General features: G+C 40.5%; 1 protein-coding gene across 1 annotated transcript in view; it reads left to right on the top strand.

Moving 5' to 3' along the window:
* The window catches only part of MARCHF11 (membrane associated ring-CH-type finger 11), a 121,570-nt gene extending 114,984 nt beyond the window's left edge, over window positions 1–6,586 (top strand). The window contains exon 4 of the mRNA XM_007188273.2: window positions 6,030–6,586. Within this exon, the coding sequence (XP_007188335.2) occupies window positions 6,030–6,352 (323 nt within the window). The 3' untranslated portion in view covers window positions 6,353–6,586. The remainder of the gene's footprint in view (window positions 1–6,029) is intronic.
* The last annotated feature ends 7,529 nt before the right edge of the window (window positions 6,587–14,115 follow it).

The following is a 14,115-nucleotide window of genomic DNA, read 5'->3' as shown; positions in this document are numbered from 1 at the left end:
ACTACATGTAGTATACATGTAGTATATGTAGGATATTTCTTTTCATTATTTGTTCTGATGGGCAGTATTGGAAATATGTTTCACAAAAATCCCCATATATAATCAGGATATTGTAGTTCCCAGAGGCCTAGATTTTAGGATATCAGCTGACGATAGCTTTCTTTTGTGAGCTTAGTGATTTCTGTAATGGAATATGTATTGTCTTTCAATCTTTGTATTTCTCTTTAAGTTTTATATTTTTGCTTTTCTTTTTCTTTCCTGGTTTTTGTTTTACTTTAAGCTTCATATATAGTTGAGTCCCAACAAAGACCATTCAGTATATATAGAAATGACTTGTGGTTATTTCTTCAAGATTCATATTAACAAGATTCAACAATGGAAGAGTGACTTTTAAAGTGATTACCTCTACACTTATATCTAAGTTTCCATAATGGTTGGCATTTAAATGTAGAGTATCTTAGGCAGATGTGCCAGGAGGATTCATGCGTTTGGTTACATTCTAGCAACGATCATCCCGACAAAGGGTATCTTGGGCCACAGTCTCATTTAGTTAACCCTCTTTTGTGCAACCACACTCTGGTCTTGCCCAAGTTCCAGTGGGAATTAAGGACTAAACATTGGAGCCACTTTATGAGGTTGACTCTAATCTTCTCTAATCTGTTCTTCTTCACTGTAACTATAGGGGCCCCAAAGTCACCATTCTGCTCCTGGTACACACTGACTTTCCAGAATGACACAGATTATATGTATAGAGTTTGGTTATATGGAAACTCACTGAGAGAGGTAGGGGGAGAGAGAGAGTGAGAGAGAGAGAGAGAATGAGAATGAGAATCTTGGCCAGGGAGAATGGTTAAATTTAACTGAGAAATCTTGGACATTTTCACAATCAAGAGAGCCTTTTCTGGCCAAATATCCACTGCGAGCTCTTTAGCTTTCCCAAGGGTCTCTGTGATTGAACAGCACACAGGCGTTTAGGTTGTGTTATCAGGATCTTACGTTTCTTGGGAAAGTTTAGGATGAGTGCAGCTTACCAGATGGAGTGTTCACCACTTGCAGTGTTGCCTTCATATAAGGTTCCTCAACCCTTTTCTCTCCTAGGATGGGGACAGATGGAAGGCACTGTTTTATTGGCACTCCTAGAGATGAAACAGTGTCGGTGACACACAAAGATATTAAAAATGGCAACTAATTGTATAACTTTGCCCAAATCATAGTCTCCAGGGCTTAATTTACTCATTTTAAATGAGGATGATGTAGTTTATATACCAGGTCTGTCTTAGCCTGTTTGAGCTGCTATAACGAAATACCACAGCCTGGGTGGCTTAAACAACAAACATTTATTTCTTACAGTTCTGAAGGCTGTGGGAAGTCCAAGGTCAAGGTGCTGGCACATTCAGTCTGGTGAGGGCTCGCTTCTTGGTTTGCAGACAGCCATCTTCTCATTATATTGTCACATGGCCTTTCCTTGGTGCATGCACACACGCATACACACACACACACAGAAAACTTATGTCTCTTCCTCTATTTATAAAGGCATTAATCACCCTCATGAATTACCTCCCAAAGATTCCACCTCCAAATACCATCATGTTGCAGATTGGGGCTTCAACATATGAATTTGGGGGAGATACAAACATTCAGTCCATAGCAATATCTCTTTCAGTTGGTCATTCGATGACTAGGAGAGGCTGCCATCCACTGGATATTTAGAATGAATAGCACTGTAGCACTCAAGGTTTACATATAGACAAGTTTTGGGCTTCCTTCTTAGAGCTGATATCTTCATAATGTAGGACAATTGGCTAAATCTCTCTAGGTCTCAATTTCCTTAACAATGAAACTATTCAATAATATATATTTGTAGAGTCACAGTCAAGATTAAATGAAAATTGTGCATGTAAAAGTGCTTGGCACAGAACAGATCCTTGATAAAAATTTAGTTTTTAAATTATGAAAAATGACCAAATCTATTCAAACAAAAGCTGAAACAAGCAACACAAGAAGTGAAATGGTTAGACTGGTGGTTTGGTAGTTAATATCAACAATTGTTTGTATTTGAACATAAATTTTGCAAGTCTCTGTTAATTGTAACACACCATTTGTCTGTATTGAAATAAACATAGACAAATGGTGTGTATGTGTGTGCGCACACATGCACATGTGTGAGTCTGTGTACCTTGAGAGTCTTCCCACTATTTCGTGGGTGGTTAGCCCATTTTCTACTACCTTGTAAGAATTTCAACTAACACACCATTTCCAAATTTGGGATATATTTTACTTACATAAACACTGTGCTTTTATTTCAATGAAACCAGAAAATACTTAAACCTGCTCTGTCGTTAAAGATTATTCCCTAACAAAAATGTTTCTTTGCACATCAATAAGGGAATGCTCCAATTAATGTTAGTGGCAAGAAAATGATAAGAAACAACGAACTGCACACACAGGGACACCTACACACACACGCTCCTCAAGTTTCAAAACCCCAAGTTCCCATGAATCACACCTTGTTGGCATAAAATATTTAACATTTACATTTTATAGAAATTGTCATTGCTTTTCCCTTCAGAGTTAGTGACTCAGATGAAGCAAATCCAAGCCTGTCTTCCTATGACCTGAAATGTCAAGGTGACAGATTCATTTTAAGGCTTAACTTGAGGTATTACACAGAGAGTGAAGGCTACTCAAGGATGTGAACTGATCAGTTTTGAAACAAGAGGGGACCTATCATCAGTAAGACAGGAGGGCAGTACGATTTTTAATAGCCAGATTCTCAACACATTGAACTAGAGTTAAATGAATCCTTACCTCTGGATTTCAATGATCACAGTAGTCAAGTCTTCTCATAACCACTAGTACAAATGGCATTTGCCACTGCCCCAGAAAAATCTTAAGGAGAAAGGGGAAAAGTGTACATTACAAAGGAGGGTGAGATGGGGTTCCTCCTATTTCAGTAAAATTTAAGCCTCTAGAGGATGAGGAGTAATTCCAAACTTTCATGGGGAATAAAGCAAAGTTTAAACATCACTCATAACCTGAATGCAATGAAGAAACAGCACATGGAGCTGGAAATTCAAGAGGACTATGTCTTCATGAGAACTTCAAGTAGTTCTCTTTCTTTAAATTCAGTTCAAAATGTACTATAAAGACCTGTGGGATTTATTTCTGCACGTTGGGTAGATTTATGTATAATATTTAGAAAAGTGCTACCAGGAATATATTCCCAGAAAATGACTTTCAGCTTGAGTAAATGATCTGATTTCTGGCCTTTCAAAGGAAATCACTAAAAAAAAAAAGAAGAGGATCCTGTGAAATGAGTGGTTTCCCCTGGTGAAGTCAGCCCCCCATCACTGCACTTACCAAGAATGAACCTGTCGCAGACTGTAATGGTCTTATGATTAGTGTGAATGAATGCTCCTCACCACATAGATTCACTATTGATTTTTTAATCAATAATAATGTCTTGTATTTAGATAGTTACTGTCTCCAAAGAAATCTGAGTGCTCTATAGTTGATGAATTCCAGTTTATATTCATACCATCCCACTGAATGTATAGATTAGGTATTGCAATTGCATTTATGGAGGAAAAACAGAACCAGAAAAGTTAAATCATTAGCCAGGAGATTTCAGAAAGCTAATATTAGAATTACCAGTTAAAATCTGGTAGTCTTGACTTATAATTCTGACTGTTTCCCCAAAACATCTGGTCAGTTGAGTCAACTGATTATTCCTTAGGAAAAAGGAATCAAACAATTGAATTGCTATGATTAACAGAAGTTTCCATTACTTCTCATTATTTTGGTGGTGTACAATAATTGGGCTTAAGACATTTTTATTTATTAGAGCACATGCATTTTTTAGTGGCCTATGTTAGTATCTTTGGAATGCTCTTAAGTCATGTGTGCCAGAAGTTTATCTCCTGGTAAGGGATAGATGTAAAATTTAAATTCTCATATTAGGTAGGTGTGATTTTTCAAAGATTGGGTATCTTCATCACCTATGTGGCATTGTTTTAGTTGACAAAAAAAAAAAAAAAGAAATAATCTCCTCAATAAAAACTGGTTCAAAACCCGTACTCATTATACCTCTGGGAAGGTTACTATCATCCTTTCAGTCACCCAGTCTTCTAGCCTTAAAAATGTGAGCCTCTGATTTTTTTTTCCCCTTCTTGCATTTACAATTTCTCTCAGTTTTTCCTCTGACAAGTTTATTACTTTGTTTCTCTGTGTTCTCCTTACTGCTAACACTCTGCTTTTCACATATAATGTGGTAACCTCCTTATTTGTCTCCCCTACTTCTGTTGTCTATTCTTCAACCCATCTTAGGTCAACTTTCCAGATAAATTTTCCATAATTTTTGAAATTATGAATTATTTGGGTACATGAAAAGTATATAGAATAACACATTAAACATTCATATCCCCACCACCCAGCTTAAAAAAAACCACGATATTAAAGACACAATAGAAAGCCCTCTTTGAAGCCTGTCTCCAATTTCACCCCCCCACTCTCATGAATTTAATGGTTATTATTCCCATGCACGTTTTAACATTTTAACCATATGTACCTGTATCCATAAAAATGTATAGTATTTCTTTACTCCAATCATTTATACTCCTGAAATTTTCATTTGTTATGTGGCTTTGAGATTTCCACTATTATTTTAAGATTTATCCGTGTTAGTGCATGTGACTTTGTTCCCTTCTCTTTCATTGCTGTAGTCGTTTGGATCCACCCAGTACAATTTATCCATTCTTCTCAGGATGGACATTGAGATTGTTCGTGATTTTTTTCTCAAACAAATATTTAATAAACATTTTTGAACATGCTTCCTTTTTCATATTTATGAGAGTTTCTCTAGGACATACGCCCAAGATTCTAAATGCTAGGAGGTGGTAGGATCTTCTCATTTTCAAATTTTGGTTAAAAGTGATGATTGTGTCAAACTGACACATCCTCCTTACATGCCATATTCCATCTTAAGAAAGACTTAATTGGCTTCTCCTCCAACTTTCAATGGAATTTCAAATTCCTCTAAGAGAAGCTCCTCCTCACTTTTCTATCTGAAGGGACCTCCCCACCAGGGACTCCTTGTTGTGATAGGTCACAGATTCAAAAGCTTTTGGACTACACACTGAAATATAAATGTGTGAAAAATGCAGGGTATGGTGGGATCTGGGGTGGATGGTGGAGATGGAGCTATGTAACAGGGCACCATATCCGACTTAAGGATGGCTAGTTTGTAGTCCCCAAGTTTCCCATATTATTTTGTTTACTTTCCTGAAAGTTTGTCTCAGAAATGTGTAATCATCAATCCCTGTATAGCAGCAAAGAGCCCTCTGGAGCCCGCCTGCCTGGGTTTGAATCCCTGCTCCACTGCTGCCACCTGTCTGCTCTTGAGCAACTTTTTGTTTGTAAAATGGGGGACATGCTAGTACTTACTTTGTAAGGGGGTGGTGAGAAATAAATGAGATAATATACATAAAGCTCTCAAGTAGGCGCTTAATAAATATTTGTTGAATTGTTGAGGAGAGGAAAAATAACAAAAGGTTCGATCGTATCTCCTGTGTGTCAGGCATTGTTCTAGAAGCTGGGGAGATGGCAGTGACCTTGATATTTGTCTCTTTCGCAAATCAAGTTGCCAACTGGGACCAAGTCCCTAACACATTGCTTGGCTCACAGTGGGCACTCAAGAAACAGATGCTGAATGAATAAACAAACCTAATGGTTCTCCTAAGGCAACGTAAATGCCTAAGCATGTTCTGAGCCATAATGGAGCAAGTAATTTATACCCATGATGACTTTACTGTCTGCATGGCAGTGGATTCTTATTTTTGAATATTGACAACTCCTGCGTAATACAGGTAGTAGCTTGCCATTAGACATAGTATTTGAGCAGTGAGAATACCACGTTTTTGATGATGATGCGTAACAGAGAATTGACTATTTCTTTAATCATACTTGTATACAAAATAACATTCTCAACTTTTGATGATGAGCAGTCTTTTTCATTTTTCCCTCAAATTTAGGTCTCATTGTCCATGAAGGAGCTGCAGTTTACAGAGTGTTTAAACGCTGGCGAGCTGTCAACTTACACTGGGATGTATTAAATTATGACAAAGCCACAGACATCGAAGAAAGTAGCCGGGGAGAGTCTTCCACAAGCAGAACTTTATGGTTGCCATTGACGGCTCTACGAAACAGGAACTTGGTCCACCCAACACAGTTGACCTCCCCAAGGTTTCAGTGTGGTTACATGTTATTACATCTGTTCAGTCGGATGAGGCCCCATGAAGATCTGTCAGAAGATAACAGCTCGGGGGAGGTCGTCATGAGAGTGACTTCAGTGTGACAAAGCTAAGAAGGTGCGGTGTGGACCACCCTGCACATTTTGGAATGTAATTGCAATGAATGGCAAAACCATAGCACTTCTAAAAACACACATCTATGAACTTTTTAAAATTTATGCTTTTTATATGAACATTTGAATTGCAAATACATTTTTCTGAAAAAAAGAGTCCTCCTGTTCTTTGCTTTCTGATTTATCACATCTTTTATAAGTTGGTACTTGAAATCATTATACATATTATTTGACTCTACTTGGTTAAAAGAATGATGAACGTTCTCCTTAAGGTCAAAACTATTTTTTTCTTGCTTGTTTTAAATATATTTTTATCAAACGTTTTGCTCCATGTGTAATTTTTCAGGCATGCTACCAATGGGGAAGAGTTTAGAATGCTGTGGGCAAATTCCAAAGTGCCCATCAAGGACGAAGCACAGAGGTGCTTCTGTGAGGCACTGGTCTTCCTCATGCCTCAGGCTGGTTGGCAAACTTGAGCATGACTTTTTGTGTGGGATGAATTAACCTGTCACCAGGAATGCAAGTTCTAGGAATTATGGCTTGTTTTCTAACTTCTGAAACAGTACAGAGAGCTTGTAAAAAGATAAAGATAATTGGAATAAAATAGTCTTACAGGCATACTTTGAAGATATTGCGGGTTCAGTTCCAGACCCGCAATAAAGTATCTCAATAAAGCAAACCACTCAAATGTTTTGGTTTCCCAGAGCATATAAAAGTTATGTTTACACTATACTTCAGTCTATTAAGTGTGCAATAGCATTAATTCTTAAAAAAAATGTACATACCTTAATTTAAAAATCTAAAATATGCTAGCCATCATCTGAACCTTCAAGTTGTAATAGTAACATCAAAGATCACTGATCCCAGGTCACCATAACAAGTATAATAATGGAAAAATTTGAAATATTGCAAGAATTACCAAAATGTGACACCGACACACGAAGTGAGCAAATGCTGTTGGAAAAATGGTGCCAATAGACTTGCTTGACACAGGGCTGCCCTAAACCTTCAATCTGTAAAAAACGCAATGTCTGCGAAGCACGATTAAAAAAAAAAAAAAAAAAAAAAAAAGCGCAATAAAACGAGGTGTGCCTGTCCTGCAGTACATATTACACAGGCAGGGCACCCTGCATACTTATAACCCTAAAAGCTCACCAAAATGTTGCACCATTGCACGTGTAATAATAACACTGCCTCACATTTGCATAGCCCTCTCATAGACCAACCGCAATTATTTTTGTTAATTATTCGTGTCTTGATTTCTATGAGTACCATCTTAATTAGATTTTCTTTTTGTGAAAACTTATATACCTACTTAATCATCTAAACACTGATTCTATTACTTGGTTTAATGAAGTCCTGGGAAATATATTCTCCAGCAGCGAGAAGTGTTTCTCTTTTACTAGATAAGTATTTTTCAAATGAAAAGAGGAAAAGAAAAATGAGGCTATTGACTCCCTAGGAACAGGTTGCTAAATAGTGATACCTGGAGATTTTGCACCTTTTTCTCCTAATGGAGGTAAATGGCATATTTTAATGGGTAGCAACAGAATAGATGAGGCAGGAGGTCATGCTTTCCTTAGAAACAGGAGTTGGACATGTAGGTCATTTGAAGTAATTGATTAGATTTTAAAGCATATGAAATAAAATGCTTCACATTCTATTAATATTTTCTAAAAATAACCTTTGAATGATTCATAATAGAATAGTTAAGATTTACAGGTAGCATTATGATTCCTACATAGCAAATTCTACCAAAACTTGAAATAATATTTTCCCAGTTAAAAAACTGTGTCACAGATGAATGAAAGCTGTGACCATTTGCAGAAATATGAAGAATCAGTAAGTAACGGAAGAAGGAAAATTCAACCACTCTTTCGGGGCACATCTAGGAAATGAGAGTGTTGTCGATTGTTTGAATCTGACGTCACGTGAGCACAATCCTGGGTGAGGCACTGAGAGGTGGAGATCAGTCCTATCAACCTGGTCTCTGCCCTGAGTTTTGCCACCTGGGACAGGAAGGCAGACTGTTTAATAGAGAAGCCAGGCATGCAGACCTGCTGTCAAAGCAGCAATCCATTATTTGTGCCCCGCAGGTGTGGGTACTTGTCCTGGACACTTTAATCACTAAGGGAAGTCATCAATGGCACCACATTTAATGGAGAATAATTGTGGGAGCTGTTGTTTAGAGCATTGTGTTAAAAATAGCAGATAAAGAGACTTTAGACACAGATTAGACTACCACTGCTCCAGTATTTAGCAAGTGTACACATTTGTATTCTAACTAGTGTACACCTTTGTATTCATATCAACTCACTCAAAAGCAAGGAGGGGCAGAGGATGGGAAACCCTCTCTCTGTAACCCCTGTATGGGGTGCACAAGGCAGAGACACCTGGAGATGAGACGCACAGTGGGTTTGTCAGCCTGAAAGGAACATGTGCCCCAAGCTTCCCCTCCTTCCCAGGGCCTTGCCCTTTGGAGGCCCCTTTTGTCTACACCCATTTTCCTCCCTCACCATCTTCACAGGCCCCAACTCCTAACACGCCCACACACACTCACACACCCATGTGTGACACAAATCAATATTGGAATAAGGATCTGGCAGAATTTCCACTCAACAAAATGTACAATCCATGATACGATTACATAGAGACTCAAACACTCTGGGTGGAGGGGGGGATGGGTGCATTTAGAGAATTGAATTCACTGCTTAAAAGTAAAAATTCTAGGGACTTCCCTGATGGTCCAATGGTTAAGACTCCATGCTTCCACTGCAAGGGGCGTGGTTTCCATCCCTGGTTGGGGAACTAAGATCCCACATGCCATGCAGGAGTGTGGGCAGGGGACCAATAAATAAATAAATAAAATTCTAATATGCTGTATGAGTTATGATATAAACAATTAAATTTCAATTGTGAATGCTGTAATTCAAACTCAGGCTGCCTTAAATCTCAAAATCATTTGTGGTAAAAAAAGGAAAAAAAAAGAAATTAGTTGGAAATACTTTAAAAATCTTTTCAAATATATAGAAACTTAGACCTGTGTCCAGTCTGTCTCTTCTCAACCACTAATCTGCAGAACAAACATTGATGGGGTACCTGCTGTGTGCCAGACACCGTGAGCTGTGGCCACGGAATGACCCAGCTTCACAGGGAGACTCAGAGCGGGTGAAGTGCCGCCCAGCATGGTAAGTGTCAGGCCACAGGTGAGTGGAGGGCAGTGACGGTCCACAGGAGCAGTCAGGTTGCCCTGAGGCAACAGGAGAAGGCATCACTGAGGAGCTGGCGGGACCTGGGCGTTGATGCATGAGTAGAAGTTTGCCAATCAGGTAAGTGGAGAAGAACATTCTGGGAAGACCTTGGGGGTAAAAGAGAGGCATGTCCCGGTAATGGTGGGAGATTTCATGTGGGAGAGCATAGCACACATCTGAAGACGTGACACAGCCCTATGGGGTTGGCTCGGTAGCCGGGACTGAAGCCCACAGGGACCCATGAGAAGATGGTGCTCAAGCAACAGATGGTAAGGGTTGGCAAGGTCATCTCTGGGGGATGGATGTCCTCTCTTGACCTTATACCTATGGGTAACACTCCCAGTTCTCAAGGTTAGGGGTAAAACGTAATGAATTGTGACCTATCCTCAAAAGAGTTTGAAGACATCCTACAAAGTGAAATAGTAGGCAGCAGTCACATGCAGGCACTATCGCAATAAATTAGCTAAAAGAGTAGAAATATTGGAGCATCAAATGGGCTTTCCTTCTCTCTCCCAGAAGACAGCAAAACCCTTAATTCAGAAGAGGAAAGCATATCGTAGCTCTTGTGAGGTAGAATATAGTTTCTCCGTTATTGAAAGTACTTCCAAATATTTCCCAGAGTAAATAAGTTTTATCATCTGATTTTTCTTAAAGATAATTTAAAAATGTTTCAATTCTATATGTTTAGCTAAAAATACGCCAAAATAAAGCACGCTCTCACTGTTGCTTCTGTTTCCATCTGGGTCTGCTATTCTTTTCCTTTTTTTTCCCGTAGACTAGCAGTGTTAACATAGCCTATTACGTTTGACTCTCAGTCCTTCTTTATCTATGGAGTTAAATCGCAAAATTAATTTGTCTTTGCTAATCCAGAATTTGATTTGTTGTCATCTAGCAATTGATGTTCATTTTAAACAGAGGTCACGATTTGTCCATATTTTCCTTTAAAACTTTTTTTTTTACTTACACATTTTAATGACAGTAGATTACAAATATCGGATATTCTATAATTTTCTTTCCAAGATCATCCTTTATCAAACTTCAGTGGTGAAATTTGGTTTTTATTTTCAATATATATGTTTGTATAAATGATGTAACTCATAAATTTATGTTCTGTATATTTAGAAATAATTGGTTAAAGATCTTAAGAAGATACTTTACACAACTAGTTTAGTTCCAGTTTATCAGTTCAGAAAAAAATGTTCCCATCGTGTGTGTGGTACAGAACTGCAACAGGTACCACAATTTATATCAAAGCTCAAAGTTCCAGGCCTCAGTGGAATCTACAGAATTATTCACCATCTTCATAAAGTTGCTATTTTATACACAGTGATTTTATCTAGTAAATTAGTCAAAGACTAATAAACAAAGTTATTTTAAGCGATTTTCCCCTGGGAGCCCGTGGGAGAATGAAAACAAGGCGTGATCTCCTGTAAAATTTTGAAGGTGTATTTTTTTTAAAAAATAAACCTTACCCCAAAGCATTTCACATTGACTTTCCAAGACAAGTTAGCAGTCCCTTAGTTTTCTTGAAACTTTTTCATATTTTTGAGACATTTTTCAGGGCTTTAAGGGAAAATTATCTTTTTCTAGTGCTACAAGAAGAAAAAAGAGGTTTGCTCTCAGATGCACAGGCAATGAAGCCTAATGTATGTAGGTGGGTAACGGTGACCCGGGCATTTTATATCCTGCCTTATGGAGCCATCAAGCAGGAACATTCATCCTGACTGCTGGACCGCAGAAGGACATCAGCCGTGGGTGAGTAATAACCAAGGGAGAAATGTCTTCTGACAGTGCCACCTTTAGCTCCTCGTCACAGCGGTACAGGGGCTTTGGGAATACAGGGGATCTGCCCAGAGGCTGCTATGGCAACAAGGACCATGTGGATAGAGGCTGGAGATGCTCTGTTGGACACTCTTCCCATAATAGTCTTGGGAACATCAGGACTTAATAAGAAGGAGCCAAAGCATTGATTCAGAGAACAGGAGAAGAAAAAAGCAGCGCCATTTAACTATGCCCTTCACAATGTGATTGGCTTTGTTCGCTGCAGCTCTCGGGATGCTTCCTTCTGTACCTTCCCCTCCTTATTCATTAATCCTGCCTTAGGCAAACGAGGTGGCTTCATCCGCATTAGGCCATTCTTAAAAATATTCTGACCCAGGCACACAACAGGCTGCTCCTGTTGGGCACATTACTAAGGACCAGCTTCCCAGATGGGCTGGACAGAGTGCCTCCCTTAGAGAGGTCAGAAAGAGGTCAGGAGAGGCAGCAACAATGAAGGGACAGGAAAAAGTGGGGCACGGTGGCAACAAGTCCAAGGGACTGCCCAGGAGGCGACAATGAGGGAAGGCCACCTGGGGATGGGGATAAGAGGCAGGCTGATTTCAAGAAGTTCATGGTCTTGGGGAGGATGAGGTCAAGTAAATTGGAGATTCAATTAGGTGGTTTGAAGTGCTGCGATGCCTGAAACAAGAATTTAAGAAAGGAATGCATAAGAAGGACAGATGACTCAGATGGAAGCTTCAGGGAACGTTTCCTAAAGAAGGTGACCTCCAAACGGAGAACCTGAAGAAGCAGAAGCCAGGGAGCGTTCACGGGAAGCCAGTGCATCTGGAGGTGAGCAGAAGACTCGGAGATTCATGCATAAGGGGTGGAGGGAGGCAGAAACTGAGAGCTGCCCAGGGTCTGGAAAGCAGAGGTGCAAGGCGCCAACAGGGGGCACAGGGCAGGAGGAGGCGGCAGAATGATTCTAGGTCCTGTTGTGGATTCACTGGGTTTGCGTGGCTGTAAGACAGCAGCATGGAGACGTCCACAAGGCATTTGCATGTGTGAGCCCAGAGCTCAAGAGCAAGGTCTCTGCGGGATGTACGTACGTGCGGGAGTGATCGGCGTATAGATGGACCGGCACCTGGGGGACATGTACGAGGAGCAGCCAGAGTGGGGAAAACAAACAAAGGAGTTGAGTGTTTAGAAGCCAAGGGGAAAGACTGCTTCTAAAGGGAAAAGGAAGTCAAGTGTATCAATTGCAACTAAAAAGTCAGCTCGGGACTACGAAGTCTCAGTGACATTTAGCAACGGGGCCGTGATGCTCTTGACAGAAGCGGTTTCAGTGAAGCTGTTGGTGGGGAAGAAACTGTGATCTAATGATGAATGACAGTGAAAAGTACAAAACTGCTGTATTCTCAGAGCAGAGTTTTCTTTTCTCCCTCCCTTAAAAAAAATTTGTTTTTCTTCCTCTCCTTCATTCCAACGAGCAAGTATAAATAGTGTTGGAAAGAAGCTGGGATGGGGATGGGGTACAAATGAGAAGCTGAGATTGTCAATAAATGAGGAAAGAAGATGATCCTTACAGGTTCCCTGAGGAGGGCATGGGGGATGGGATCTGGAGCCCATGAACAGTGTTCAAACTTCAACCCGGGGGGAAGGATGAAAGAGAGGCGAGAGGCGCAGGTGAGTCTGAGGCTTTGGGGATGGAAATGAAGGTGCCTCTGCCTAGAGGAGCCTGTCTTCTCTTTGAAATAGGCAACGAGGCATCTCCAACTCTATCCAAACCACAACCATGGATCTTGCCTCAAAAACCTGCTCCCCTGCCATCACCATACATGGAAGTTGTACACTTGCAGTTAGTTGTTCAGGCCAAAAATCTCGGTGTCATCCCTAAATCCTCTCCTTCTCTTGTCTCCCACGTTAAATCCACTAGTGAATTCTGTCGATTCACCCTTTAACATTTTCCCCAAGTCTAATCACTGGTCATTACTCCCCCTTGCTGGTCTAAACCACCATCATTGCTCATGGGGACTGTTACAGTAGCTCCCTTAGCCAGGTGTATTGGGTTGAATTTTTTCCCCACCAAATTCATGTCCACATGGAACCTAAGAATGTGACCTTATTTGGAAATAGGGTTTTTACACGTATAACTAGTTAAGATGAGGCGATACCGGATCTCCAAATCCAGCAATTGTGGATTGCCATCGCCAACTGTACGAAGGCCATTTGAAGACACACAGAGACACAGACGCACAAGGAGGAATGTCACGTGTTGACAGAGGCAGAGACTGGATGGTTCCGCTGTAAACCAGGGATTGTCAGCAGCCACCGGAAGCCAGGAAGCGGCGAGGAAGGCTGTGCCCCTAAAGCCTTCAAAGGCTGGCCCTGCCAACACCTTGATTTTGGACTTCTGGCCTCCAGAACTGTGAGAGAATAAATTCCTGCTGTTTGAAGGCACCCAGTTTTGGTTGCTTTGCTATGGCGGCCCCAGGATACAAATTCTCTCTTCTTGTTCCCCCACCGCCCCAGCTCAATAGAGCAGCAGAGTCATCGTTGTGGAATGTAAAGCAGGTCCGGTCTTCCTCTACTCAAGTGCCGCCTTAGCAGGTCCCGTCCTGCGTGACGTCATTGAGAATGACGTCAACATCCTCATTCTCACAGGTCCCGCGTGATCTGCGTCTGGCTGCTCCTCTGACGTCAGCTCCTCTTACTCTTCTCACAGCTCAGTCTGGTTCATGC

The sequence above is a fragment of the Balaenoptera acutorostrata genome, chromosome 2 (genome assembly GCF_949987535.1).
Source record: "Balaenoptera acutorostrata chromosome 2, mBalAcu1.1, whole genome shotgun sequence".
Lineage (NCBI taxonomy): Eukaryota > Metazoa > Chordata > Mammalia > Artiodactyla > Balaenopteridae > Balaenoptera > Balaenoptera acutorostrata.
The sequence above is the reverse complement of the archived record's forward strand: the minus strand, read 5'-3'. Positions and strand labels throughout refer to the sequence as shown.